This window comes from Piliocolobus tephrosceles, chromosome 17, assembly GCF_002776525.5.
Source record: "Piliocolobus tephrosceles isolate RC106 chromosome 17, ASM277652v3, whole genome shotgun sequence".
Lineage (NCBI taxonomy): Eukaryota > Metazoa > Chordata > Mammalia > Primates > Cercopithecidae > Piliocolobus > Piliocolobus tephrosceles.
Window position 1 is genome coordinate 19,679,474 of NC_045450.1, and position 27,578 is coordinate 19,707,051.

General features: G+C 46.2%; 1 protein-coding gene across 2 annotated transcripts in view; it reads right to left on the reverse strand.

The window, feature by feature from the left end:
• The window catches only part of DNAH3 (dynein axonemal heavy chain 3), a 206,043-nt gene that overhangs the window by 15,464 nt on the left and 163,001 nt on the right, over positions 1-27,578 (reverse strand). For both annotated transcript variants that reach the window (XM_023224996.2, XM_023224997.1), the window contains 7 exons: positions 26,181-26,363; positions 20,739-20,937; positions 14,711-16,852; positions 10,885-11,110; positions 6,515-6,759; positions 4,142-4,258; positions 353-507 (listed from right to left, as the gene is read on the reverse strand). In XM_023224996.2, the coding sequence (XP_023080764.1) occupies positions 353-507; positions 4,142-4,258; positions 6,515-6,759; positions 10,885-11,110; positions 14,711-16,852; positions 20,739-20,937; positions 26,181-26,363 (3,267 nt within the window). The remainder of the gene's footprint in view (positions 1-352; positions 508-4,141; positions 4,259-6,514; positions 6,760-10,884; positions 11,111-14,710; positions 16,853-20,738; positions 20,938-26,180; positions 26,364-27,578) is intronic.

The following is a 27,578-nucleotide window of genomic DNA, read 5'->3' on the forward strand; positions in this document are numbered from 1 at the left end:
GTCCAGTTTTTCTGTTCCTCCCTTTTTGCCACCTTCTGAATGTTTGTCTTCAAGTAGCAATGTCCATCTTGCTCACTACCAAGGCTCCATCTTAATCATCTTTCTCTCTCCCTCCTCCACCCAGATGGATCCAATATTTTGAAACATCTTGTCTACCAAATACCAAGCCCTCCTTAAACAGTAGCCATGTCTCTCTTGCAGGCTTTTGGGAATGTTGGGAATAGCTTATGGATTCAACTCAGGAAGCCCAAGGTGACCCCTGGGCTCCTTGGCTATGCTGCAGCCCTGTAGCCATATAGAGATGATGGAGCCCTGTGGGGGTAAGAGGTGGGCCTCCCTGCCCACCCCTTACCTGGTAGGAGCCATGAGGAGGGATGTAGTAAGTGTCTCCAGGAGCGAGGGAGTAATAGTCCTCCTCAATTTCCTTACAGTAGAACATGGACAGAAGTGATAGCAGGAGACGCCGGTCTTTGTCGTCAGTCACTCTGCCTCCATAATTACATTCCCCTGGGAACAACCAACAGAAAGAGAGGTTGAGCCCAGGGAAGGTCATCATAAGCTTGGTGGTTAACATAAAACATGGCATTCTTCCGGCCAAAGATCTCTGCTGGGACACAGTGATAGGGACAGCAAGCAGGGAAATTCTGGGCAGAAGATGGCAGGTCCCCTGCAAGGGCCCCACCCTCAAGCTGAAAGGCCTGAAACCACGGCCCAAAGTGAGAATTTACATCCCTGTTTTCCTACTTGAATGCTGCCTTTTCCAAAACAACCCATGACCTGCCCCACCCCCACAACCCATGCCCATCAAACCCCCAGGCTCGGCCAGCAGAGAGAGAGAAGCAGCTGGACATCAGAGAGAAGCAGCTTGACTTCAGGGGACCAGCTTGACAGTGTAACTTTGGAGAAGAATCTGGTTGGAGATGGCTGGACTTCCTGAGAAGACTACCTTCCTGCTCCTTCCCCTTTTCAGCTCCCCTTCCCACTGAGAGCCATTTTCATCAGCAATAAAATCCCCCACATTTACCATCTTCAATTCATTTGTGTGACCTCATTCCTTCTGGACACCTCCTGGACAAGAGCTCAGGTGCCATGAGTGCAGGTGCAAAAGGCTGTCACACTGACCCGCCACTGGGCGGTTAACATTTAAGCTGTTTGTGGACAGCAGAGCTGAAAGAGTACTGTAACCCTTCCTCTGGGTGACAGAGGGAGACTCTGTCTCAAAAAAAAAAAAAAAAAAAAAGACATTTCGAGAGAGAGAGACCACATTCATATAACTTTTATTACAATATATTGTAATTGTTCTATTTTATTACTGTTGTTGTTAATCCCTCACTGTGCCTAATTTATAAATTAAACTTTATCATAGGTATGTACGTATAGGATAAAACATAGTGTATATGGGGTGCAGTAAAATCCACAGTTTCAGACATCCACTGAGGGTTCTTGGAACATATCCCTGATGGATAAAGGGGGACTAATATCTATGCTGAGATGGTGGCAGGAACAGTGGGTGGAGCCTTTGCTAACTGTGCCCCCGATAGAGAATTACAATGAGCAAAGACCCTTGCCAATTCATGCTGGAAATGTAGAGTGGGCAAGAAATGGATCTATGATGTCTTTTATACCCTTGAGGTTTGAGGATTGTTAGTGATCTCAGCCTAACTAGCCTATCCTGACTGGAACAGTTGGAAGGTGACTACTCTCAAGCTGGCTGGTTTATGACCAGCAGGCAGTTGGTTTATGGCTTGCAGGCAGTTCTCTACACAGACCATATCCCAGGGCAATCATGCACTCATGCTATTGTCTGAAGAGGAACCCTAGGATGTGCTTCTGTGTGGCCTGGAACTGTGGGAATATGGCTCACTTCTATTTATTATTATTATTAGTATTAGAATCGGGGATCTTGCTGTTTTGCCTAGGCTGGTCTGGAACCCCTGGGTCCAAGTAATCCTTCGTCATCAGCCTCCTGAGTAGCTGGGACTACAGGTGCAAGTCACTGTGTCCAGCTCCAGGCGCACTTCTTTGGAGATGTTCTTTCACCAAACTGAGATCCACTCTGTGTGTGCTGTGTGTGTCATTTGGGGCTTTGTTCTAGGGAACACTATACTGAGTTAAGGTCAGTGTGACCTTCTGGCACGGAACTTAATCACTGTAAAGCACAGTCTGTCAACGTTGGCACTCTTAACATGTTGGATCGGATAGTTTTGTGTTATGGGGACCACCTTGTACATCATAGACTGTTCAGAAGCATCCCTAGCCTCCACTACTATAACTGCCAGTAGCACACGCTATGACAACCAAAAGCATCTCCAGACATTGCCAGACAGCCACTGGGGGCCGAAATCACCCACGGTTGAGAACCACTCCTTTAAGCCTCTGTCTTCCCAGCTGTAAAATGGGGTTATTAACATGGAGCTCATAACATTAACGTGAAGACTCAATGCATTAATCACAGGTATAGAATGCCTGCCGCATGCCTGGGGAAGGGATTCTAACAAACTCCTTAACATATGGAGCTGAAGAGGAAATTGTGTGTGATCTTGATGCCCCAGTTTTTTAATTAAGCTGCATTTTGACCTTCAGCCATGATCTTCCGTTCATTTAGCACATGTCTATTTTTATTCCTCTCTCTGGGACTGTGCGGCATGTTCCTTGAAGTTAGCGGTCACGTTTTTTTGGTTGTGTGTGTGTATGTTTTTTAAGAGATGGGCTCTTGCTCTGTCACCCAGGCTGGAGTGCAGTGGTGTGATCATAGCTCACTACGGCCTTGACCTCCTGTGCTCATGTGATCCTCCTGCCTCAGCCTCCTGATAACTGGGGCTACACGTGCACAACACCATACCCAGCTCATTTTTATTTTATCTTTTTGTGGAGATGTTGCCTAGACTGGTCTCAGACTCCTGGGCTCAAGCAATCTTCCCACCTTGGCCTCCAAAAGTGCTGGGATTACAGACGTGACCCACCGCACAGAGCCTGTGATCGAGTTTTATACATTTACATTCTTCCATATGATGTACATATCGTGGACTAATAAAAGGTTGCCGATTGATTGTTTTAATACAAAACAGGGTCACTCTGCTGCGAATGTTCTCCTTCCTCTATGTCCCACCCAGTTCCTTCTTTTCCACTCATAAAATTCCTACTCACCCCGAAAACCCATCTCTTACGCCTTCAAGAAGTTTGCCATGATCATCTCCTCCGCCTACCCCAAGATTTAATCATTATGCTGCCCTTCTACTTTATAAATGTTTCTCCTGTTGAACTTATTACTATGTTATCTTTTTTTTTTTTTTTTTTTTTTTTTTTGAGACAGGATCTCACTCTGTCACCCAGGCTGGAGTGAGGTGGCACGATCAGAGCTCACTGCACCTCCACATTCTGGGCTCAAGCAATCCTCCCAACTTAGCCCCCTGAGTAGCTGGGACTACACGCATGTACCACCAAGCCTGATTAATTTTGGCATTTTTTGTAGAGATGGAATTTTCCCCCAGCTAGTCTTAAACTCCTGGCCTCAAGCAATCCCTCCACCTCAGTCTCTCAAAGTGCTGGGATTACAGGCATGTTCCACTGCTCCTGGCCTGTATTTATTATTATTATTATTTTTGAGATGGAGTCTCTCTCTGTCACCCAGGCTAGAGTGCAGTGGCGCAATTTCAGTTCACTGCAACCTCGGCCTCACCACTTCAAGCAATTCTCCTGTCTCAGCCTCCCAAGGAATAGTAGGACTACAGGCACGCACCACCATGCCCGACTAATTTTTTAATTTTTAATAGACACAGGGTTTCTATATGTTGGTCAGGCTGGGCTCAAACTCCTGACCTCAGGTGATCCACCTGCTGTGGCCTTCCAACGTGCTAAGATTACAGGCATGAGCCACTATGCCCCGCCGGCCTGTATCAGTTTTTAAAATATTTTTCATCTTTTGGAAACTATGAGTCACTCAAGGGTAAAGATTCTATCTTAATTTTGTGTTTGTTTCCTTACAATATCTAGCATGATGACCAGCATTAGTAAGAGCTCGATGTTTATGGTGAGGGAGGGAGGGAGGGAGTAAATAAGTGAATGGAAATGGGAGCAGAACAGCAGGAGGCTGGAACATGATACTGGAGGTTTACAGTGGAAAAACCCCTCCTATAAATACCTGTCAGGTAGGTCAGAGCATCAAAGGGCACCTCCTTGTAGTCATTGAGAAACATCTGGATCTGCCACATACTAATCCTCAGGTCAGATTCATTGAATTCATAGGGAATATTCCACCCTGTGTGTGGGAGAGCAGAGAGAGGCTTCAGTGCTGAGAGCTCTTAATTTCTACTCAAAGACCAAGCCGAGGAAGTTAAGCATCATTATGGATCAAAAGCTTCTTTCAGGCCCATGAATATCAAGCACCGGGGCCAACTATTAGCCTGGACATTTACCGCCAACGTGGGAGCCATTCTGCCTGAGAAAACATCCATTCTAAAATCAATTTCCTTACGTACCTCCCCATTTGTTAAGGAAGATGTTAATGTCCTGGGATTTGTGGAATGAGAATTATTCAGCCTGGCAGGAATACGGCGGTAATGCATGGAGCTCCAAAAATAACACTGCGGCATGGCTAGACAGCAGGAGCTACGACTGGGCAACAGAGCCACGTTGGTTCTAAGAATTCCCCTCCTCGAGCTCATGGGAAAACTGAATGGCCATCCTTAAAGAAATGACCACTCATATTTCCAAGGGTGTAATGATAAATGCCCATTGGGGGTTGAACAAGTGACATACATGTGTAAACCAGGCATGGTGCAGGCTACAAGAAAGAGTATGGGGAAGCCTGTGCTCAATAGAGAAGATTTTGTTTGTTTTTTTGCTTTTGCTTGTTTGTTTGTTTGTTTGTTTTGAGACAGAGTCTCCCTCTGTCCCCCAAGCTGGAATGCAGTGTTGTGATCAGCTCACTGCAACCTCCGCCTCCTGGGTTCAAGAGATTCTCCTATCTTAGCCTCCTGAGTGGCTGGGATTACAGGCACGTGCCACCATGCCCAGCTACTTTATGTATTTTTAGTAGAGACAGGGATTCGCCATGTTGGCCAAGTTGGTCTTGAACTCCTGACCTCAAGTGATCCGCCTGTCTCAGCCTTCCAAGGTGCTGGGATTACAGGCGTGAACCACCGCGCCCAGGCTCAATAGAGAAGTTTAATTTCCTCCCAAACACTCGCTTTCAAATTAGAAGTATAACAAAATAATAAAATTCATGTGCCAGCAAATGAAGCATGACTGGCAGTTAGTTAGTTGCAAGCCAAACGGTTGCATGGTTGCATGGCCTTTTTTTTTTTTTTTAGAGGCAGGATCTCGTTCTGTTGCCCAGTCTGGAGTGGTATGATCTCCGTTCACTGTAGCCTCGAACTCCCAGGTTCAAGTGATCCTCCCACCTCAGCCTCCCAAGTAGCTGGGACTACAGGAATGTGCTACCATGTCAGGCTAATTTATTTATTCTAATTTTTTTTTTTTTTGAGACAGTGTCTCACTTTGTCATCCAGTTTGGAGTGCAGTGGCATAATCTTGGCTCACTGCAGCCTCCACCTTCTCGCCTCAAGTGATCCTCCCACCTCAGCCTCCCAAAGCACTGGGATTACAGGCTTGAGCCACTGTGCCTGGCATGACTGGTTGATTTCACTTAGCATAATGTCCTCAGGTTCATCCACGTTGTAGTGTATGTCAGAATGTTCTTCCTCTTTAAGGTTGATTAATATTCAGGAGTTCTAGACCAGCCTGGCCAACACTGTGAAACCCCATCTCTACTAAAAATACAAAAATTAGCCGGGTGTGGTGGCATGCTTGTAGTTCCAGCTACTCGGGAGGCTGAAGTGGGAGGATCGCTTGAACCTGAGAGGTGGAGGCTGCAATGAGCCAAGATCACACCACCACACTCCAGCCTGGGTGACAGAGCGAGACCCTGTCTCAAAAAAAAAAAAAAAAGTCTATAGGTAGATTAATATGTAAGCAAAATGTTATATATTCATACAAAGGAATTTGTTGTTGTTGTTGTTGAGACAGGGTCTCACTCCGTCACCCAGGCCGGAGTGCGGTGGTGTGATACGGGCTCACGACAAACTCCACCTCCTGGTTGAAGCAATTCTCATGCCTCAGCTTCCCACATAGGGGATTATAGGCGGGCACCACCACACCCGGCTAATTTTTGTGTTTTTACCATGGGGTTTTACCATGTTACCCAGGCTGGTCTCAAACTCCTGGCCTCAAGGGTTCTGCCTGCCTTGGCCTCCCTAAGTGCTGGGATTAAAGGCACAAGCCATCACGCCCAGCCAGATTGTCAGATTTAGCAAATAAAAATACAGTGAGAGTTTAATCTTAAATAATAAATCATTTAGTATAAGTATGTTCCAAATATTGCCTGGAAAATACTTATACTGTATTTTACTGGCAACCCTATCTGAGCGCAAGCTTAAACATGCACCTGGAAACACATTTATATGTGCCTGGTAGCCTTTTCCCCAGGCCACCCAGGTGCACTGTCATCGCTTACCTAGGGGGCCGAAGTTTCTCCTCTCTTGAACAATGGCGTGGAAGAAACAAAGGCCAAATAACATCTTTTGCCACATCACCGCCTTCACACAGCTTTGGAAGAACACAGGATCAGAGATGGGGTCATTGAGGTAGGAGCGCAAAAGGTTGGCCCGGAGTCCTTTAGGGGGCTCATTGGTCATTTTGATTCCATTCTGGAGAATGCTGACCGGAAACTTCTCTGATGGATAGCTGGTTAGCCAGAGTCTGGAAGAACAACGGACCCAACCTTTTAGAGCAATACAGTAAGTTATAGTGAAAAACAATAACAAAAACAAAACAGTAACAGTAACGAAACAGACCAGCCTAGGTAACATGGTAAAACCCCATCTCTACTAAAAACATTGTTTTATTTATAAATTAAAAAAAAAAAAAACAAAAAATAATAGCTATGATTTATTAAATACTACCAGAGCCAAAGCCATGCTAAGCATTTAACATACGTCCTTCTATTTCCCTTAAGCCTCACAGTCACCTGATGAGGAAGGATTCAGTACACCTTTTACCAGTGAGGAAACGGAGGCATGGCAAGGTCAGGTGGGTTTTTCAAGGACACATCGCTTGGCAGTAGTTGAACCAAGATGTGAACGAACTCAGGATTCTCTGACTCCAAAGCTCCTACATTTTTTTTTTTTTTAATGTAGAGATGGAGTCCCTCTGTGTTGCCCAGGCTTGTCTCGAACTCCAGGACTCAAGTGATCCTCCCACCTCACCATCCCAAAGTGCCGGGATTACAGGTGTGAGTCCCTGTGCCTGGCCCTAAGGCTGCTTTCTCTCTACAACGAGAGTTGAATAGTTGCAACAGAGACAATATGGCCACAAATCCTAAAATATTTACTACTGGCCCTTTACAGAAAAAGTTTGTGGATGCCTGTCATATAGGAAATGGCATTTGAAACGGGCCTTGAAAAATAGGGAGAAATTCTTTTTTAAAATGCAAGTTTATCTATGCCCACAAAAAAACGGGAACATATGTAAAAGTGTTTAGAAGAAACCAGAATTGATAATTTTACCACCTATAGGTTAACATCTTGGCACACTGCATCTGAGGCTCTTTTTAAAAATTTTTATTTTTATTTTATTTTTATTTTTATTTTTTTGAGACAGGGTCTCACTCTGTCACCTAGGCTGCAGTGCAGTGGTGCATCTCGGCTCACTGCAACCTCCACCTCCCAGGTTCAAGTGATTCTCCTGCCTCAGCCTCCCTAGTAGCTGGGATCACAGACACACACCACCCCGCCTAGCTAGTTTTTGTATTTTTAGTAGAGATGGGTTTCAAAAAGTTGGCCAGGCTGGTCTCGAACTCCTGGCCTTATGTGAGCCACCTGACTCAGCCTCCCAAAATGCTGGGATTACAGGCATGAAACACTGCTGCTCCTGGCCAGTTCTTCTTCTTCTTCTTTTTTAATCTAATTTTATTTTTAAAGATATCTTGCTCTATTGCCCAGGCTGGTTTCAGGCTCCTGAGCTCAAGTGATCCTCCCACCTCAGCCTCCTGAGTAGCTGGGACTACAGATGCACACAACCATGCTAAGCTCCCAGACTTTTATTAATTTGTTTTTCCTACCCAAGGTCAAATTACATATACATCATGGCCTCTTGGTTTTCATTGGTTTACTAGACATTAGAGAGATTTGTAACAGGTAGGTTTGGGGTTGAAAGGTCGTTAGAGACACAGGACACAGGCTGAGCCTCCCTGTGCAGGAGGGAGAGCTGGTGATCTAGTCAGACTTTAGGCTGTGGTCCAGGCACAGGGCTGGGAGGGGTAGAAGAGTAAACTGGGGGCCTAAGGCCTGACTTCAGTCTGCAGATGGGTGATGTTTTTGGCTCATGTCATTTGAACCCATACAATGCTGTGACATATTTTTGAAGTAGTTGATAACGTTTTTTTTTTTTTTTTTTTTTTTGAGATGGAGTCTCACTCTGTCGCCCAGGCTGGAGTGCAGTGGTGCAATCTCAGTTCACTGCAACTTCTACCTCCTAGGTTCAAGGGATTCTTGTGCTTCAGCCTCCCAAGTAGCTGGGATTACAGACATGCACACCACACCTGGCTAATTTTTGTATTTTTAGTAGAGACGGGGTTTCACCATGTTGCCAGGCTGGTCTTGAATTCCTGGCCTCATGTGATCCACCTGCCTCGGCCTCCCAAAGTGCTGGGATTATAGCTGTGAGCCACCTCGCTTGTTGTCAAACAGCATTCTTGAAACTAATGGACTTCTCTTAAACTCTCTCTCTTTTGGAAGTTTTATATGAAGACAAATCAACTGTGGCTAATCTGACTTTGTAAATAAGCACCAAACACTTTCCCTCTTTTCCGGCAGACAACTAAGATGAAAATAACCAGCCAGCTTTATTGGACAGAGCAGGGGTTGACACATTTTTTCTGTAAAGGACCAAATAGTAAGTATTTTAGACTTTGTGGGCCCATATGATGTCTGCTGCAACTACCTGTCATACAGAAGTAGCTATAGACAATATATGAATAAGCATGGATGTTTTTCAATAAAACTTTATGGACACTAAAATTTGAATTTCATAGAAGTTTCATGTATTATGAAATATGATTCTTTAGGTTTTTTTCCACACTGTTTAGTTAGCTTGCAAGCTATACAAAAACAACTGGCAGCAGGGTGCATTTGGCCATTGGGCCTTAGGTTGCTGCTCTCTGGCCTGGTATAAGAGAATCCCTGGTCCAGGTGTGGTGGCTCACGCCTGTAATTCCAGTACTTTGGGAGGCTGAGGTGGGCGGATCATCTGAGATTGGGAGTTCAAGACCAGCCTAACCAACATGGAGAAACCCCATCTCTACTAAAAATACAAAATTAGCCATGTGTGGTGGCACATGCCTGTAGTCCCATCTACTCAGGAGGCTGAGGCAGGAGAATCGCTTGAACCCAGGAGGCGGAGGTCGCCATGAGTGGAGATCGCGCCACTGCGCTCCAGCCTGGGCAACAAGAGCGAAACTCTGTCTCAAAAAAAAAAAAAAAAAAAACAACAAAAAAAGAGAATACCTGAACATTTGAGTTAAAATGGACTTTAAAGTCTGTTTGGTTCATCTTATTATTCTATGAATGCAAAAACGGAGGCTTAGCTTTGCTGGGCTTTAACAAAAAACAAATAGCTGTTTCCAATGTTGATTAAAATTCCAAAGAACCCCAGAAATGTAGGCTAGAGGTAGGCAGGTGGCAGGAGGCAGGGCAAATGATACCTGGAAAATGGTAGAATTTTTTTTTTTTATATATTTTAAACAGGGTCTCTCTCTGTGGCCCAGGCTGGAGCGCAGTGGTGTGATCACAGCTCACTGCAGCCTCGACTTCTCAGGCTCAGGTGATTCTCCCAGTTCAGCCTCCCAAGTTGCTGGGACTACAAACGTGCGCCGTAACACAAAATAAAAAATGTGCTTATTTTTTGTATTTTTAGTAGAGACGGGGTTTTGCCATGTTGCCCAAGCTGACCTTGAACTCCTGGGTTCCAGCAATCCACCTATTTCAGCCTCTCAAAATGCTGATATTACAGGCGTGAGCCACCATGCCTGGACAGGATTTTTTTTAGACAAATAATAATTCTAAAAAATCAGACTTGCTCACATTGAATCTACCTTTCCAGCTACATTTCCTATTACCTTCTCCAACAACTTCTCATGGCATATACCAGAGTTGTAAGATAACTTCTCAGTATTTCCTTAATGCCTCTCTGCTTTTCCAAATGCTGTCTCTTCTGCCTAGAATATCCTTCCTGGCAAACTCCTATTCATTTTTCAAAATCCCGGGCCATTGTCAGGCCTCCAGGACTTCCCCAACCTTCCCATCCCTTTTCTATATTCCATGGCTCTTCTTCAAATAGTGAGTAAATCAGATATGATATGGTATCAACATTATTCATCTATGGGCTGCCTTCTGCTAGACTGAAGAGCTTCTTTCTTTTTTTTTTTTCTTTTTTTGAGAGGAAGTCTCAATCTGTCGTCCAGGCTGGAGTGCAGTGATATGATCTCTGCTCACTACAACCTCTGCCTCCTGGGTTCAAGCAATTCTCCCACCTCAGCCTCACGAGTAGCTGAGATTACAGGTGTACACCACTACGCCCTGCTAATTTTTGTATTTTTAGTAGAGACAGCGTTTTGCCATGTTGGCCAGGCTAGTCTCGAACTCCTGACCTCAGGGATCCACCCGCCTCAGCTTCCTAAAGTGCTGGGATTACAGGCATGAGCCACCCTGCCCGGCCTAGACTGAGAGTTTCTAAGGGGCAGGACTGTGTCTTGATCATCTTCCCAGCCACCAGCCTGATGTCTGGAGGTTGGGTCCCAGAGAAGGCAGTGGTGGGACAGCATCTCACCTGAATCTGGCATTGGTGCTCTCAGGAACAATCACCTCCTCACAAATCTTCTCCAGTGTAGGCATCCAGCTTGTAGCCAGATGGCAGTTCTGTAAGACCACCCAGGTCCCGTCTTTGATGGCATTGTTGATCATTTTGGCAGCAATAGGGCCTTGGCCTTGGCCAAGGGAGATGGTCTGTGTTCTGGTACCTCCCATACCGAGATCGTCAGCAAACTTCAGCAGGCCTGAGACCAGAAAGAAAGGAGGCTTTTGAAAGATGATAGGCTAGCTAACAGTAGCAGAACAGCCACATCAACAATAAACATGGCTCGGTGTGGTGGCTCACACCTGTAATCCCAACATTTTGGGAGGCCGAGGTGGGAGGATCACTTGAGCTCAGGAGTTGGAGACCAGCCTGGGCAACACAGTAAGACTCTGTCTCTATTTAAACACACACACACACACACACACACACACACACACACACACACACACACACACGCCAATACCAACACAAAAGGTGGGGTTCACATTAAAATTTTGGACTCAGAAAAAAACTCATTGGCTTCTGTTAATTACAAAATAAACATCTCTCTGGGGAAGTTCAAGACATCAGGTCAGATGGCAGATGAAGCTACAATCAACTTCTCTTTTGCTTTAAACACATAGACATTCTTGATAAAAAAGGAATTATCTGAACTGAAAAGAAAAAAAAAATCAAGGTTTGAAAGAAAGGGAATATTCCCAGGTGCCAAAAATGAGGAACTCAAAAATAAAGAGGTGAGCACATAATCAAATAACTAGGAAACTGATGTTTGCAAATTTATTTTAACGAGAAATATAAGCATTTGTAAAGTGAAATAAGTAAGTCTCTCACTTCTCTCTTCCCAGTGGTAGCCAGTGTTACTAGATTTGTGAATCCTTCCAGAACTATTTTATGTATTTAAATAAATGCATATATATGATTAAATTTATATGAATTGTAGAATACTGCATTTTTTCCCACTTAACAATGTACGTATCTTATAGGTCTCTTCCACATTAGTACATGTATTAAGGCTTTTTGCTTTCATGGATACATAGTATATCACCATTGGAAAATACCACACTTTATTTCATTACTCTAGATGTTAAAGTTTTAATGCCCTTGGGAGATACAGCTTTGCACTCATAAGAGGTGGGGAGCTGGAACTGAGACACTTGTATAAAGTTAGGATTCTCAAAGTGCCATACCTTCATGTTATGAAGACCAGACATTTGGCCAGATGCGGTGGCTCACACCTGTAATCCCAGCACTTTGGGAGGCCGAGATGACAGGATCACTTGAGGTTAGGAATTCGAGACAAGCATGGCCAACATGGTGAAACCCCATCTCTACTAAAAATACAAATATTAGCTGGGTTTGGTGGCGCACGCCTGTAGTCTGAGCTACCTGGGAAGCTGAAGCAGGAAAATTGCTTGAACCCAGGGAGAGGCGGAGGTTGCAGTGAGCTGAGATCGTGCCACTGCACTCCAGCCTGGGTTACACAGTGACACTCCATCTCAAAAAACAAACAAACAAAAAGAAGGCCATTTGACTACTGACCCAGGGAAAAGACATGGAAGCTCATAACTGGTCTGGAGCCTGGATGAAAAAAACAAACAACTCTCCAGTGAAAAATCAAAACACTGTTTATGCCACATGAATTTGAGGAGTGTGAGTTCACGGTACTCTCTGGTGTGGGATTCCTAAGCTGAGAAATTTCCCATAAAATTTGATTCAGAATGGCGACCCCCACCTCGCCCCCTGGGGTACCACTGTTTGCACAGGCAAAGTTGTTCTGTAGGGACACCCCCAAAACCCAAAGTATATGAGACTCCTGCAAAACAATACATATCTGCTGATGGTGAACTCACAATAAAAAAAAATACACGAGGAAGTACATCACTATGAGGGGCAGGCAGCACATAAAAAAAAATCAGGGTTAATATTCTAAGGATTACATATGGTCTCTGTTACGAGCTGCATCGTGTCCCTAGCAAAATTCACACGTTGAAGTCCTAATTCCGAGTACCTCAGAATGTAACTGTTCAGTAGCTGGAGATAGGGTCTTTGCAGAGGCAAAGTTAAAATGAGTTCATTAGAGTGGGCCTTAATCCAATATGACTGATATCCTTATGAGAAGAGGAGATGAGGACAGACACAGAGAGAAGGCCCTGTGCAGACATAGGGAGAAGAAGACCATCAGCAAGCCAAGCAGAGAGGCCTCAAAAGAAACCATCCCTGCCAAAAGCTTGATTTCAAACTTCTTTCTTTGAGACTTGTAAGAAAATAAATTGCTGTTTGTTTGTTTGTTTTTTGAGATGGAGTTTCGCTCTTGTTGCCCAGGCTGGAGTGCAATGGCGCAATCTTGGTTCACCACAACCTCCACCTCCCAGATTCAAGCGATTCTCCTGCCTCTGCCTCCCGAATAGCTCACGCCAGTAATCCTAGCACTTTGGGAGGCCAAGGTGGGTGGATCACTTGAGGTCAGGAGTTCAAGACCAGCCTGGCCAGCATGGTGAAACCCCATCTCTACTAAAAACACAAAAATTAGCTGGACGTAGTGGCACGTGCCTGTAATCCCAGCTACACGAGAATTGCTTGAACCCAAGAGGCGGAGGTTGCAGTGAACCAATATCACACCACTGCACTACAGCCTGGGTGACAGAGCAAGACTCCGTCTCAAAATAAATAAATAAATAAATAAAATAAAATAATAAAAAATAAAACAATAATAATAATCATTGTGCACCAGCTAGTGAAATAATGGATCTCGGTAATGATTGTCATAGGCCACTAAAACTATTAAAGTCAGTGGTTCCCAACACTGGTTGCACATTGGAATGACTGGAAAGGCTTCATAAAACACAATTCATAAAACATCCCAAAGATTTTAATTTAATTGGCCAAGGCTGTAGCCTATGCATTGAGATGCTTCCTTAAACTCCCCAAGTGATTCCAATGTGCAGCCAAGATTGAGAACTGTCACGTTAGGTGACAATCTGGTGGGAAACTTTATAAGGGAGGGCGCGGGGGGACGGGCAGCCAGCTCACGCTGACAATGCCTGAGTCCCCAATCTGTCTTTATCAGAAAAGACAGCCAGACGGTATGGATCTCGTGATGTGCGGCACTAGAAGGAACACAATGTGAAGTTTCCTGTGGAATCATCCGAGCTGAATCTCACCAAGCTTCTATTTTGTTCTTTTTTTCTTTGGGAGGGGGCAGGGTGTGTCCCCTAGACTGGAGTACAGTGGTGTGATCATAGCTCATTGAGGCCTTGACCTCCCCAGGCTGAAGGGATCCTCCTACCTCAGCCTCCCAAGTAGCTGGAACTACAGGCATGTGCCACCATTTCCAGCTAATTTTTTAATGTTTTATAGCAATGGAGGTCTCACTATATTGCCCAGGCTGGTCTCAAACTCCTGGGCTCAAGCAATCCTCCCAACTCATTCTCCCAAAGTGCTGGGATTACAGGCATAAGCCACCTCTCCTGAACCCTCACAAGGTTTTTAAGGAAAAGACTTTGAATGAATTATCAAGATACAACAGTGGGAAATTTCTGCATTTCTGGTTTCTCTTGAAAAATCAGATGATCTAGCAATTCTGGGCTTACATTCCCAAATGGCCCAATTTGTGGGTGCCGAGTAGCAGCTGAGCTCTTTAGGTGGAAAAATAAGAGTCCCATGGCTCCACCTCAGCCTATGAACCACTTGGCCTTCAAAGTCATCTGAACTTGAGATCCCTGCGGTAAGAGACGGGCTGCTGATATCCACCCACACATTCTGGGCTTTCCACGTCTCTTCCACAACACTCTGTTCTTACCTGCCATTGGGTCTGCACTTGGAGACAACACAAAAATCAAAGGCGCACAGCAGCTGGAATCATTGTAGGATCCCTGGAGATCGAAGGTAGGGGCTTCGATGTACAGCTTTCCCATGTGTTCAGCAATGAACTCCCGGACCGCTGGCACTATTTTGTCAGGCCGCAAACATCGGAGGATCACCATCTTCTCCAATCCTTGACAGAACTTCCAAGATCCAGGGAGTTGCTCCTCGTGGGGCCAGGCTGAGTCATAGATCAGCTTCCATTCATCCAGATTCTCTTCCAAATGGTCCATCAGGCCGTGCAATTTGGGTAAAGCAGATGCACGGACAATCTCCGCCCACGCCTTCTCAGACAGCCAGTGGGGAGCTGGGTTGGGGTAGGGGTTATCCAGTGCGACGCCTCCAGTGAGAAGGAAGTACCACACCTCCTCCGTAATTTCCTTCTTCTGTTTCATGATGCCGATGGTCAGGAGGAGAGAGAAGAGTAGCTTGTCCTTCTCAAACAGAGAACGGCACACGTTGTTGTAGATACTGAGGGTGAAATGGTCAATGATGTACTCGATGCGCAGATTCAGTTCTTCGCTCTTCGTGCTATGGGCCAGGGAATGCATGTAGAGATGTATGAACCAAGTCAGGGAGTACTGGTACATAGGCTCGATGTTGGCCAGGTCCGAGATACAAAAGAAGATGGTGGCGGAATGCACAGCCACTGGCTTATAGCCCATCCGAGTCTCGTCAATCTGCGTTTCTGTCATGGAAGCAACTTTCTGTTTCTCCGAGATCTCTTCAGATAGCACTTTGGAGGAGGACAGAACTTTGATGGCGGTTTCATCCTCCAGGATGTTACCCTTGGACATGGAGAGAACCTCTAAGATCTTATCTTCAATTTCCTTAAGATGCTTCTTGTTCTCTGCGCTTTCCACAATCAACTGGTTCTTTTTCTCTTCCAGCTCTGGCTTCTCCTTCGCAGCCACGATGCCAAGGAGTTGATCTTGGAGACCCAAGGGGGTGATCATGAAGTTGAGGAGACAGACTTTCACAGCAACTTCTGGGAGGTAATGTGGATTCCTCAAACGGGTTGTGATGTATAACTTAAAATCCCTGGAATATTCGATGATGTTTTCACCCAGCCTCATGTACTCAACTCCTTGCTGTTTGAATGTTGCCTTGAGCAAGATAGGTTCGATAGAAGCATCCAGCTCTTCACCAATGTTTTCAATCAAGACAGGGGTGCCTAACTGCAGCGCGTTTTCCAGCATCCTCATGTAGTTGCTATCAGAGAACTTGATGACAGCCAGTTTATTCACCTTCTCCATGTTCTTAATCCATTTATTGGCCTGCCCCTGAGGGTCAATCATTAAGGCCCAGCGTCTGGAATTGGACACAATGATGCCGTTGTCGATGGAGAAGGAGTCAACGGGAAGCCCAGCAATCTGCCAGGCACGGATTTTTATGGGATCCCCTAACGTGTGGCTGAGACTGAAGTCACTAGAGCCGGGGATGACCTTGTCCTTACATTCAGCCAACCACTGATTTTGGCACTGGATCCGATAATCCACTGTAAAAGCGCCCAGGTAAGCCACGGTTCCTGAGGACAGCAACACATCACCTGTCAGATTAGTATAGCGGATACCCAGGTGCTGGGCAGCTTCGGTCCATCTGTCCTTCTCTCCCCCAAGACCACTGATCAGTTTCTCTGCCCTGACCAGCTTTTGGGAGCAGAGTTCAATGTTTTCCTCCAAGTCCTTTTTCTTGGTGTTCATCTTTCCAAAGTCATCATTCAGGGCCTGGAGCCGGTCTACCACCAGCTTCAGCTCTGCTCGTTTCTGATTCAGCTTCTGCATCTGTGCATCCAGCTTCCCCTCCGCCTCCCTCAGTCGCTCCCGTTTGGGAGCCACCACCTTGGCCACGCGATCGTACACCTCCATGGCCCTCACCCACTTGCACAGACCCTCACAGGCTGAAGACACATTTTTAATGACAGTCGGCTGGAATTCCGGGTGATTGATAAACCTTTCCCGGATCCGCTTCATGGTCAGTGGGGGGATGTTGTCTTTGTCATACGTCTTCAGACTCTCCAAGAATTTCAGATCCCCAAGAATCTTTTTGGATACCCCCCAGTAGTCTTCTATCATCTTACCTGTTCGGAACAAGAAACAGAGATAATGTATTAAGACGTTCTGGCCGAGACTTAAAATTTTGCAGTGGTTACTGCTGGTATTTGAGAAAAAACAAAAACAAAAACATGGTCTGGGAGGCCCAGCCGACCTCACCAACCCCATCTCTGCCTCACTCCCTAAACCCGGGTTACAAAGGACCTTCCTTCAATTCCTCCATGACCCCAAGTGCTTCTCACCATGAGCCCTTCGCCGATACTGTAAATGGCATCTAGCTGGCTCCTGACCAGACCTCAGTTCTCATTTTATTCTATTTTATTTATTTATTTATTTTGAGACAGAGTCTTGCGCTGTTGGCCAGGCTTGAGTGCAGTGGTGCGATCTCGGCTCATTGCAACCTTCCCCTCCTGGGTTCAAGCGATCCTCCTGCCTCAGGGTCCCAAGGAGCTGGGACTACAGGTATATGCCACCATGCCTGGCTAATTTTTGTATTTTTAGTAGAGACGGGGTTTTACCATGTTGACCAGGCTGGTCTTAAACTCTTGACCTCATATGATCCGCCCACCTCGGCCTCCCAAAGTGCTAAGATTCCAGGCCCGAGCCACGCACCCAGCCAACTTTTTTTTTTTGAGATGGAGTCTCACTCTTGTTGTCCAGGCTGGAGTGCAGTGGTGCGACCTCGGCTCATTGCAACCTCTGCCTCTCGGGTTCAAGCGATTCTCCTACCTCAGCCTCCAGAGTAGCTGGGATTACAGGCACCTGCCACCATGCTCAGCTAATTTTTTTGTACTTTTAGTAGAGATGGGGTTTCACCATGTTGGACAGGCTGGTCTCGAACTCCTGACCTCAGGTGATCCACCTGCCTCAGCCTCCCCAAGTGCTGGGATTACAGGCATGGGCCACCACGCCCAGCTGCGCCCAGCCAATCTTTGCATTTTTTATGGAGATGAGGCTTCGCCATGTTGCCCAGGTCAGAGGCCTCACTTTAAAAGCCATCGCCATAGAGGTTTCCCTAGACTTCTCTGACAAGAGGGACCCCCTCCTCCCCGCTGCACCAGCATTTTCTTTCATCTTGCTTGCGAGAAAGTCCATTCCCTTTATAGCACTTATTGCAACCTGTAAGTTTTCAATTATTTTCTACCATCTACCTCTCCCTCAAAGTGGTAACCTTCTGCTGCTTTCTAGAACCTGGAACACTGCCTGGTACTTGGTTATCAATAAATATGGGTTGAATGAATAGTACCCCATTATCTTATTCATGGATGGAAAAGGCAGCAGGAGCCACAGCCCGTGGGGATGAGTTTCGAATATTCTTCCCTAGTCGGGGAGGTTGGTTGGAGCCCAATAAGTCCTCCTTGTGATGAACCGTGTGAGTGAGGCCAAGGTCTTGTGAGAATGAAGGAGGCTGGAAGAAGCAGCTTGCAGGCTTCCACCCACACAGAAGACTACCCGTGGCCTGCCCAGACACAAAGCCAGGCCCTTATTCCCCTTAGCACCCATCATGCTGACTAACGACTAATCAAGCGAGTCTCAATCCCATCCCGGAACAATGCTCCTTCTGTTGACACATTGGAAAAAATTCGGGAAGCTTTTTGGCCCGTGGTACTTGCCAAGCTCAGGCTCATCAAAAAAGTTATACTCTGAGACATCACATTGAGTACAGCAGGTCAAATGTGTCCCATTCCTAATTACAAGAGCAGAAATCGGCCAAATATTTCCCGTGAAGGTTTTTGTTGGCATTCTAGAAAATGATCTGCTTCATTTAAATTCAAGGTACCCCTAACTAACTCAATGGCTCTTTTGCTCCATCTCAATATACTCACTCAATTCCATGGTTTGGGTGAATAATAGGCATAATTTGCTTTAATTTTAATTTAATGATAGGTTCTGTGCTGATTATCAGTGATCCAAGATGAGAAATGGCATTCATGACCTGGCTGTGCTTTGTGTATCTCAGCAGGTCTCAACCCCAGCTGCAGGCAGAGCTTAAAAAAATAAATTCTACTGCTCAGGCTGCATCCCAGACCAATGGAATGAGATTCTCTGGGGGGGGGGCTTGGATTTCTGTTTTTTTTTTTTTTTTTTTTTTTTTTTTGAGACGGAGTTTCGTTCTTGTTGCCCAGGCTGGAGTGCGATGGCGTGGTCTCGGCTCACTGCAACTTCTGCCTCCTGGATTCAAGCAATTCTCCTGCCTCAGCCTTCCAAGTAGCTGGGATTACAGGCACGCACCACCTTACCCAGCTAATTTTTTTTTTTTTTTTTTTTTTTAATTTTTAGTAGAGACGGGATTTCACCCTGTCGGCCAGGTTGGTCTCAAACTCCTGACCTCAGGTGATCGCCCATCTTGGCCTCCCAAAGTGCTGGGATTACAGGTGTGAGCCACTGTGCCTGGATCGGATTAGAGTAGAGACTTCTAACATTACAGAAAGAATGAAGGAAGAGCCAGACTGTTCTCAGGATGGGAGAACTCAAAAGGCAGGAAATAGAACTGGAAGTGATTTTTAAAGTCATGGTTCAGCTCTAAGGCACTGGTCTCAATGCAAAGTCCTACATCTAATTTACATTTGAAGGACAGTGAATATTCACCTGTTCATGTTTCTAGGCTCAACTGTAGAAGGGGCTTTCCTTCCTCCTTCCCCATTCCTTTCTCCCCATTTCTAATTCTCTGTATCCTCCTCTTTCTCTTTCTTTTTTCATCTGTCCTCCCTTCTCCTCTTTCTCCCCCTCCAGTTGCCGTCTCTGCCTCTCTTTGCCCTTGTCTCCCGTCCATGTCTCTCTCCCTCTAATTTTCCATTCCTCACTTCTGCTGCACCCCACTCCCTCCCCCAACTCGTCCTCTCTGTCTTCCTGTGAGTGTTTTTTGTCTCCCTGTCCGTCTCTCTTCTCTCTGGTCTCTTTTCTTCCCACTCTGTGTCTCTGTTTCTGTGTCTCTCTTTGTGTCTCTGGCACTCCCTGTGTCTCTGTGTCTCTCTGTCTCCATTTCTCTGTCGCTCTCCACATATTTGTCTCTCAGTCTCCATTTCTACCTGTTTCTCTCCCCTCATGCCTTACTCTCTCCTGTATGTCTGCAACTCACTTGTGCGTGCAAGTCTCTCCCCATCTCCTCTCTCTCTCTTTTTCTTTCTCTTTATCTGTGTGTGTGTGTGTTTCCCTGTCTCTTTCTCCTGATTTCCTTCTCTCCTGGTCCCCCTGTCCCTTTGGGTGCATATGCACATGCATACCTGTGTGTATGCATGTCTGCATGTGGTGCGTGCATGTGTGTGTGCACATCTGTGTGTGCATGTTTGTGTATGCATGCATGTGTGTTCATGCATGGCTGTCTATGCATGTGTGTGCATGCATGTCTATATGTGCATGTGTGTGCATGTCTCTGTGTGTCCATGCATGTGTGTGCATGTCTGCGTGTGTGCGCATGCGTGTGCATGTCTGTGCATGCGTGCATGCATGCATGTGTGTAGAGGTGTCTGGGTCTCCATTTATTTCTCAGTCTCCTCTCTGTTCCTTTCTTTGTCTCTGTCTCATTCTTTTCCTTTCCCTAACTCTCTTTCTCTGCTTCTCTCTCTGTTTCTCTCTCTGTAGTTCTCTTAGTACCCACACATGACTGTGTTTGTTCCACACCAGGCCTTTTGTCTACCTGACCTTCATTTTTGTAATGACTTGCAGGGAGAGGCCTTGACTAAGCTCAGCTCCACCTACAGATACCTGCATTTTCCCAACTGACTGAGAGGGCGGAAGCTGCTGGAGAAGCGTGAGAGAGGCCTTGGGTGCACACACAGCCTGGTTCCTTTCTTAATTCCTCCAAACTCAGTGATCTTGCCTGCATGCCTGGAGTCGACTTGGGGATCAGCACCCCACTGCCAGGAAAGAGCAGCCTGTGCAGGCATCTGGGTGGGGTGGGGTGGGGGTTACCGGAGCCACTGGGGTCTGGCTTCCTCTCTGGCTTCATCCCTTTCATGACGCAGATGCTCTCCATGACCAGCTTGACAGGGCCTGGTGGGTTCTGCATCGACTTCACCAGTGAGATGTCGGCCGGGTTCAGGGTGTCCAGAGCAGCTAGTGCAGCCTCGAGCGCAGGCATTGCTTCAGCTAGATCGCCCTCACATTCGTTCTGTGGGCAGCACGAGGACAAAGGAGATGAGTGCCCAGGGCCTGGCACACTGGGGGCAAAGCAGAACTCCACTCCTACATGAGGAATCAGAAAGAGGTGCTTCCTCTTCCTCTTCCAGATCCCATTTAACACGGTGCCTGCCCCTGAAGCTGGACAATGGCTCTGAGCGTTAACCAGCAGCCGGAACACATGCAGGGCCTTTTGGGGTTGTGGTCTGGATGTCCCGAACATCTGAGTATTCAACTTATTTGCTTTTTTGGCTGGGCGCAGTGGCTCATGCCTATAATCCCAGCACTTTGGGAGGCCGAGGCGGGTGGATAACTTGAGGTCAGGAGTTCAAGACCAGCCTGGTCAACATGGCAAAACCCTGTCTCTACTAAAAATACAAAAATTAGCCGGGCGTGGTGGCGGGCGCTTGTAATCCCAGCTACTCAGGAGGCTGAGGTAGAAGAATCGCTTGAACCCGGGAGGCGGAGGTTGCGGTGAGCTGAGATTTCACCATTGCACTCCAGCCTGGCCAACAAGAGCAAAATGCTGTCTAAAAACAAAAACAAAAACAAAAGACAAAAACAAAAAAACGCACATAGGCGTTGTTACCACATTTGTTTCTATGCTAAAAACGTAATAATTTAAAGTTGCCCCTGAGTCTTAGCATGAAAAGAGCAATCGGATTGTTTGAGAGGTATGGAGTTCAGTGCAATGTGGTGAAATGTAATCAGATCACAGTAATTTTGGTATCACTCATCATCCTCATTAGGGGGGAAAGAAATAATTGGAAAGAATTGACCAACGTAAGCAAATCATTGCACTCGTGAATCAAGTGTTGGTGACCTGATTCTTGCTTTTCCAGTCTCTTTGTCTTCCCAGTATGGATTTCTTTTCCTTTCTTTTCTTTTCTTTCTTTCTTTCTTTTTTTTTTTTTTTCACAGAGTCTCGCTGTATCATCCAGGTTGGACTGCAGAAGCGGTGTGATCTCGGCTCACTGCAACCTCTGCTTCCCGGGTTCAAGCGATTCTCTCACTTCAGGCTCCCAAGTAGCTGGGACTGCAGGCGCCTGCCACCAGGTCTGACTAACTTTTGTATTTTTAGTATAGATGGGTTTTCACCATGTTGGCCAGGCTGGTCTCAAACTCCTGACCTCAGGTGATCCACTTGTCTCGGCCTCCCAAAGTGCTGGGATTACAGGCATGAGCCTCCGTGCCCAGTCATACTTCTGAGTTTCTAACAAATCACCTTTTTTTTTTTTTTCTTTTTTGGTAAAGAGCAGGGAACTAACTTTTTCTCCATATAAAGAAACACTAAAATTTATGTTTCTTAAAGGCAAATTAGGATCAAACAGGAACTCCTAATATGGATTTCATTTGCATTCCTGCTGTGCATTCGGTACCCTACTGGGCACTATTCCATGTTGTGTCATTTCTGGGAGTGTGAGGAGATTAGAGAAAATTAGCAACTCCGCCCGGGCAGGAGGACCACAGCCCTGAAAGGTCCAGGAAGGGATTCCAGTCCACACTAAAGCCTCAGGGAAGCTGCACATCAGACACTGGTTTCTTCTCCTCCCTGAGTAGTTTCTTCCGCTTCCTGACTCATCCCAGGATGTCACTCCCTGGAAGAGGGATGGGATGGCAGAGTATTGAGCCTCACCCTTTGCACTGAAACCTGATGTGGCAGTTTTTGCCTGGGAGTGGGTGTGGTGGGGCGTCCTGGGTCACCGCCGTACCAACCTTGTGCCATCACTCACCTCCCTCCTGCTCCAACAAGTCACTGTTTGGCCTGACATTACAAAGCAGAGTCCTGGCTGTGCTGTTCTCCTTCCCTCTGTGACCCACATGTGGAGAGGGGCTAGCCTTGGTCCCACAGGCAAGTCCCCTTGATATAGAGCAAAGAACAGCAGTTTTGGAGAATCGCTAACATAGACCCTTACGCTCTGGCACAGGCTACAAATGTTACATGTTTTCCTCTTAGTACCCCCAGTTCGTAGATGAAGAAACTGAAGCGAGGAAAGGACAGAGCAAAAACTGAGCCCTGATGTACCTGATTCTAGCACAGAACCATGGAAGAGCTGCCAATTCACGCGCCTCAGGGGGCCAGGCCAGTGAGTGTGAGTGGGTGGGGCTGGGGCTTTGGTGAATTGAAACACAGGAGCAGCATCTATTTAATACCGATGATGAGTGCAACCCGGGAGGGCAGCTCCGATGTTGCCAGGTTGCATGAGGTTTTCCAAAGAAAAGCTGAAAATTCAGAATTGTTACTTGAAATCGCCTGATTTTTTTTTTTTTTTGAGATAAGAGCTGACTCCGTTGTCCAGGCTAGAGTGCAGTGGTGTGACTACAGCTTACTGCAGCTCCTGGACTCAAGTGATCCTCCTGACTCAGTCTTCTGAGTAGCTAAGACTACAGTTGTGCTCCACTGCACCTGGCCAATTTTTTTCTTTTTAGTTTTTTGTAGACAAGAGTTTTCACTATTGTTACCCGGGCTGGTCTGAAATTCCTCCTGGCCTCAAGCCATCCTCCTGACTCAGCCTCCCAAAGCACTGGGATTAAAGGCATGACCCACATTGCCTGGTCCATTATTACAGATGGTTTCCATTCATCTCCCGTCTGTTCTATTAGGACTCTAAGTGAAAAGGCATCTGTAATTCAGGGTATTCATTATGTGACTCTGACAGGGATCAGACCCACCCAGGGGATCTCCCACAGGCCAGGTCTCTGGACTCAGTGGAGAAAAGTCAATCAAAAAGGCCTGCCCTTCCGAGACAATGCCCCATGACTTTTTTTTTTTGGTCACTCGGGCTGGAGTACAGTGGCATGATGTTGGCTCACTGCAACCTCTACCTCCCAGGTTCAAGTGATTCTTGTGCTTTAGCCCCCTGAATGGCTGGGATTACAGGTGCCCCACCACCAGACCCGGCTAATTTTTATATTTTTAGTAGAGACAGGGTTTCACCATATTGGCCAGGCTGCTCTCCAATTCTTGACCTCAAGTGATCCGCCTGCCTCAGCCTCCTAAAGTGCTGGGATTACAGGCGTGAGCCACAGCGCCCGGCCGCCATGACCTATTTATGATAGAAGACAGACATAGGCTGCTTTTTGATCAAGCTCTTGTTTGAAGAATGGTTAAGATAATTTTCTGTTAAGTGGGGGCATAGGTTCAAGTATGTTAAGGTAAGTGCCATGAACCTTGGCTTCTAATCCCATTAACTAACCATGCAGCTCTGGAAAGTCAATTTACCACTGAATCTCAATGCTGTCAACTCTCATACGTCCATGTCTCTCATTCTTTTTTTTTTCTTTTTTTTTTTGAGATAAGGTCTCGCTCTGTTGCTGAGGCTGGAGTGCATTGATGCAATCTCGACTTTCTGTAACCTCTACCTCTTAGGTTCAAGAAATTCTCCCACCTCAACCTCCTGAGTAGCTGAGATTACAAGCACGTGCCACCATGCCCAGCTAATTTTTGTATTTTTAGTAGAGGTAAGGTTTTATCATGTTGACCAGGCTGTTCTCGAACACCTGACCCCAAGTGATCTGCCCACCTTGGCCTCCTGAAGTGCTGGGATTACAGGCATGAGCCACCTCTCCCGGCCCCATCTGTCATTCTGAAGTCTCAAAGTAGTTTTAATGCTCAAATGTAACCATGTACTTCAAAGTGCTTTGTGAAATATACAACATCACATCAGTGCTAATAGAAGAAGTAGATTTTCTTTTACTACCTGAATGTAGGTCAAGCCCTTACCAGGACTATTTCCTCTCTGGCACAAGAATTACCTTCAAGTGGGTTTCCTCTAGGTTCAACGTTCTGTCATTCAACAAATATTTATTCCACACCTACAACAGCCAGGCATAATTGAGCAAAAATATGACGGAGGCGAAGGAAACAGCCATGTGGATATCAAAAGGAAGGCATTCTGTGTAGAGGGAACAGCCAGTTCAAAGGCTCTGGGGTGGGAATGTGGGTTACGATTATTTAATGAATAGCTAGGAGATCAGTGTGGCCAGAGTACAGGGAATGAAGGAAAAGTGGTAAGAGATGAGGTCAAAACATATTGGGTCTTTTTGTTTGTTTGTTTTTGAGACTGGGTCTTGCTCTGTCACCCAGGCTGGAGTGCAGTGGTGCGATCTGGACCCACTGTAGCCTCGACCTCCTGGGCTCAGGACTCTCCCACCTCAGCCTCCTGAGTAGCTGGGACCATACGTGCATGCCACCACAGCCGGCAAATTTTTTTACATTTTTTGTAGAGATGGGGTTCTCCATGTTGCCCAGGCTGGTCTTGAACTTGGCTGGTCTTGAACTCCAGCATGGAAGCAATCCACCCACCTCAGCCTCCCACAGTATTGGGATTACAGGCATGAGCCACTGCATCTGGCCACTTTTTTTGTTTTGTTTCATTTTTTAGACAACAGAGGGTCTTGGTCAGCTACTTGGGCAGCTGAGGTGGGAGGATCACTTGAGTCCAAGTGTTCAAGGCTGCAGTGAGCTATGGATTGCAGTGGCATGATCCTAGTTCACTACAGCCTCAAACTCCTGGGCTCAAGCAAGCCTCCCACATCAGCCTCCTGAGTAGCTGGGACTACATGGGTGTGCCAGTACACCTGGCTAAGTTTTTTTAGTTTTATTTTTGTAGAGACAGGATCTTGCTATGTTGCCCAGGCTGGTCTTAAACTCCTAGGCTCAGGTGATCCTCCTGCCTTTGTCTCCCAAAGCTCTGGGATCACAGGTGTGAGCCACTACACCTGTCCATGTGTTGGGTCTTAATGCTTCCTGGATTCAACCATGTTTCAGAGCAACTTGCATCATCACTTATCAGCTATGTGATGCTGGGAGAGTCGCCTACCCCTTATTATTATTTTTTTAGACGGAGTTTCACTCTTGTCGCCCAGGCTGGAGTGCAGTGGTACAATCTCGGCTCACTGAGACCTCTGCCTCCCAGGTTCAAGCAATTCCCCTGCCTCAGCTTCCTGAGTAGCTGGGATAACAGACACACGCCACCGTGCCTGGCTAATTTTTTTTTTTCTTTGTATTTTAATAGAGACGAGGTTTCACCATGTTGGTCAGGCTGGTCTTGAACTCCTAACCTCAGGTGATCCACCTCCCTTGGTATCCCAAAGTGCTGGGATTACAGCTGTGAGCCACTATGCCCAGCCTTGCCTACCCTTTCTGAGCCTCACTTTTCTCATCTGTGAGATGGACATAACCATGCTCATTCAGCAGCACTAGTTCCCTCCCTTTCTTCTTGGTCTTTCTACCTTGATTCCTTGGGCAATAGCAGCAGCAACATTGGCTTCTTTTTCATCTGCCTGCACCAGAAGTTTCTTTGCATCAGCTTCTCTCGTCTCTGCTTCAATTTTCACCATCATCTTGGCAGTTTCCTTGGAGGTGAGGATGAGTTGAGGTTGAAGAGCAGTCAGTTCTCTTTGCATGACTGCTACCTAGCAAGGAGAGAGGTGGGAGGAATCCAGGGTCAGCACTGAAAATGGCAAAGTAGACAAGAGTTGAAAGGATTCTTCAACCTATGACATAAGCAGAAAATATGTACTAATGATTTTGACATGGTCCTGGGTACAGATTTGTTTCCTAGTGATTATCTCATAGGTTTTTCAACACAGTTATTGAGTTTACACTCTGTGTTGTGGTTACCAAGCACTGTGCTAGGCACTAGACATGTACTTGTAAACTAAAAAAATTTTTAAAAACTATGTCCTCCCTCACTGAGTCTATATTGTAGTGTTGGGGGTAATGGGAGAGAGAGAAAAGCAAGTTAAGAATTTATTTATTTATTTATTTGACAGAGTCTTGCTCTGTCGCCCAGGCTGGAGTGCAGTGGCACAATCTTGGCCCACTGCAACCTCCGACTCCTGGGGTTCAAGCAATTCTCCCGTCTCAGCCTCCTGAGAAGCCGGGACTACAGTCACACGCCACCACGCCTGGCTAATTTTTGTATTTTTAGTAGAGATGGAGTTTCACCATGTTGGTCAAGCTGGTCTCGAACTCCTGAACTCAGGTGATTCATCCGTCTCAGCCTCCCAAAATGCTGGGGTTACAGGCGTGAGCCACTGCACCTGGCCAAGAAATTTTTTTTAACTACATTTATTTTTACTTGTAATCCCAGCAATTTGGGAGGTAGAGGTAAGGAGAATCACTTGAGCCCAGAAGTTCAAGACCAGCCTGGGAAACATAGTGAGACCCGGTCTCTACAAACTTTTTGTTTTAAGTTAAAATATATTTTTTTCTTTTTTTGAGATGGAGTCTCACTCTGTCACCCAGGCTGGAGTCTAGTGGTGAGATCTCAGCTCACTGCAACCTCTGCCTCCTGGGTTCAAGCAATTCTCCTGCCTCAGCCTCCCGAGTAGCTGGGATTACAGACATATGCCACCACACCCGGCTAATTTTTGTATTTTTAGTAGAGACAGGGTTTCACCATGTTGGCCAGGCTGGTCTTGAACTCCTGACCTCAGATGATCCAACTGTCTTGGCCTTCCAAAGTTCTGGGATTACAGGCATGAGCCACTGTGCCCAGCCAAAATTATTTTTTAAAGCTACATTTTTTTAAAGGCTATGAATTAAAAACACAGCTGAGATAGAAGTTACTTTCAAAGATACTTTTTCCAATAGTACTGTGGACTAAATGTTTGTTTCCTCCTCAG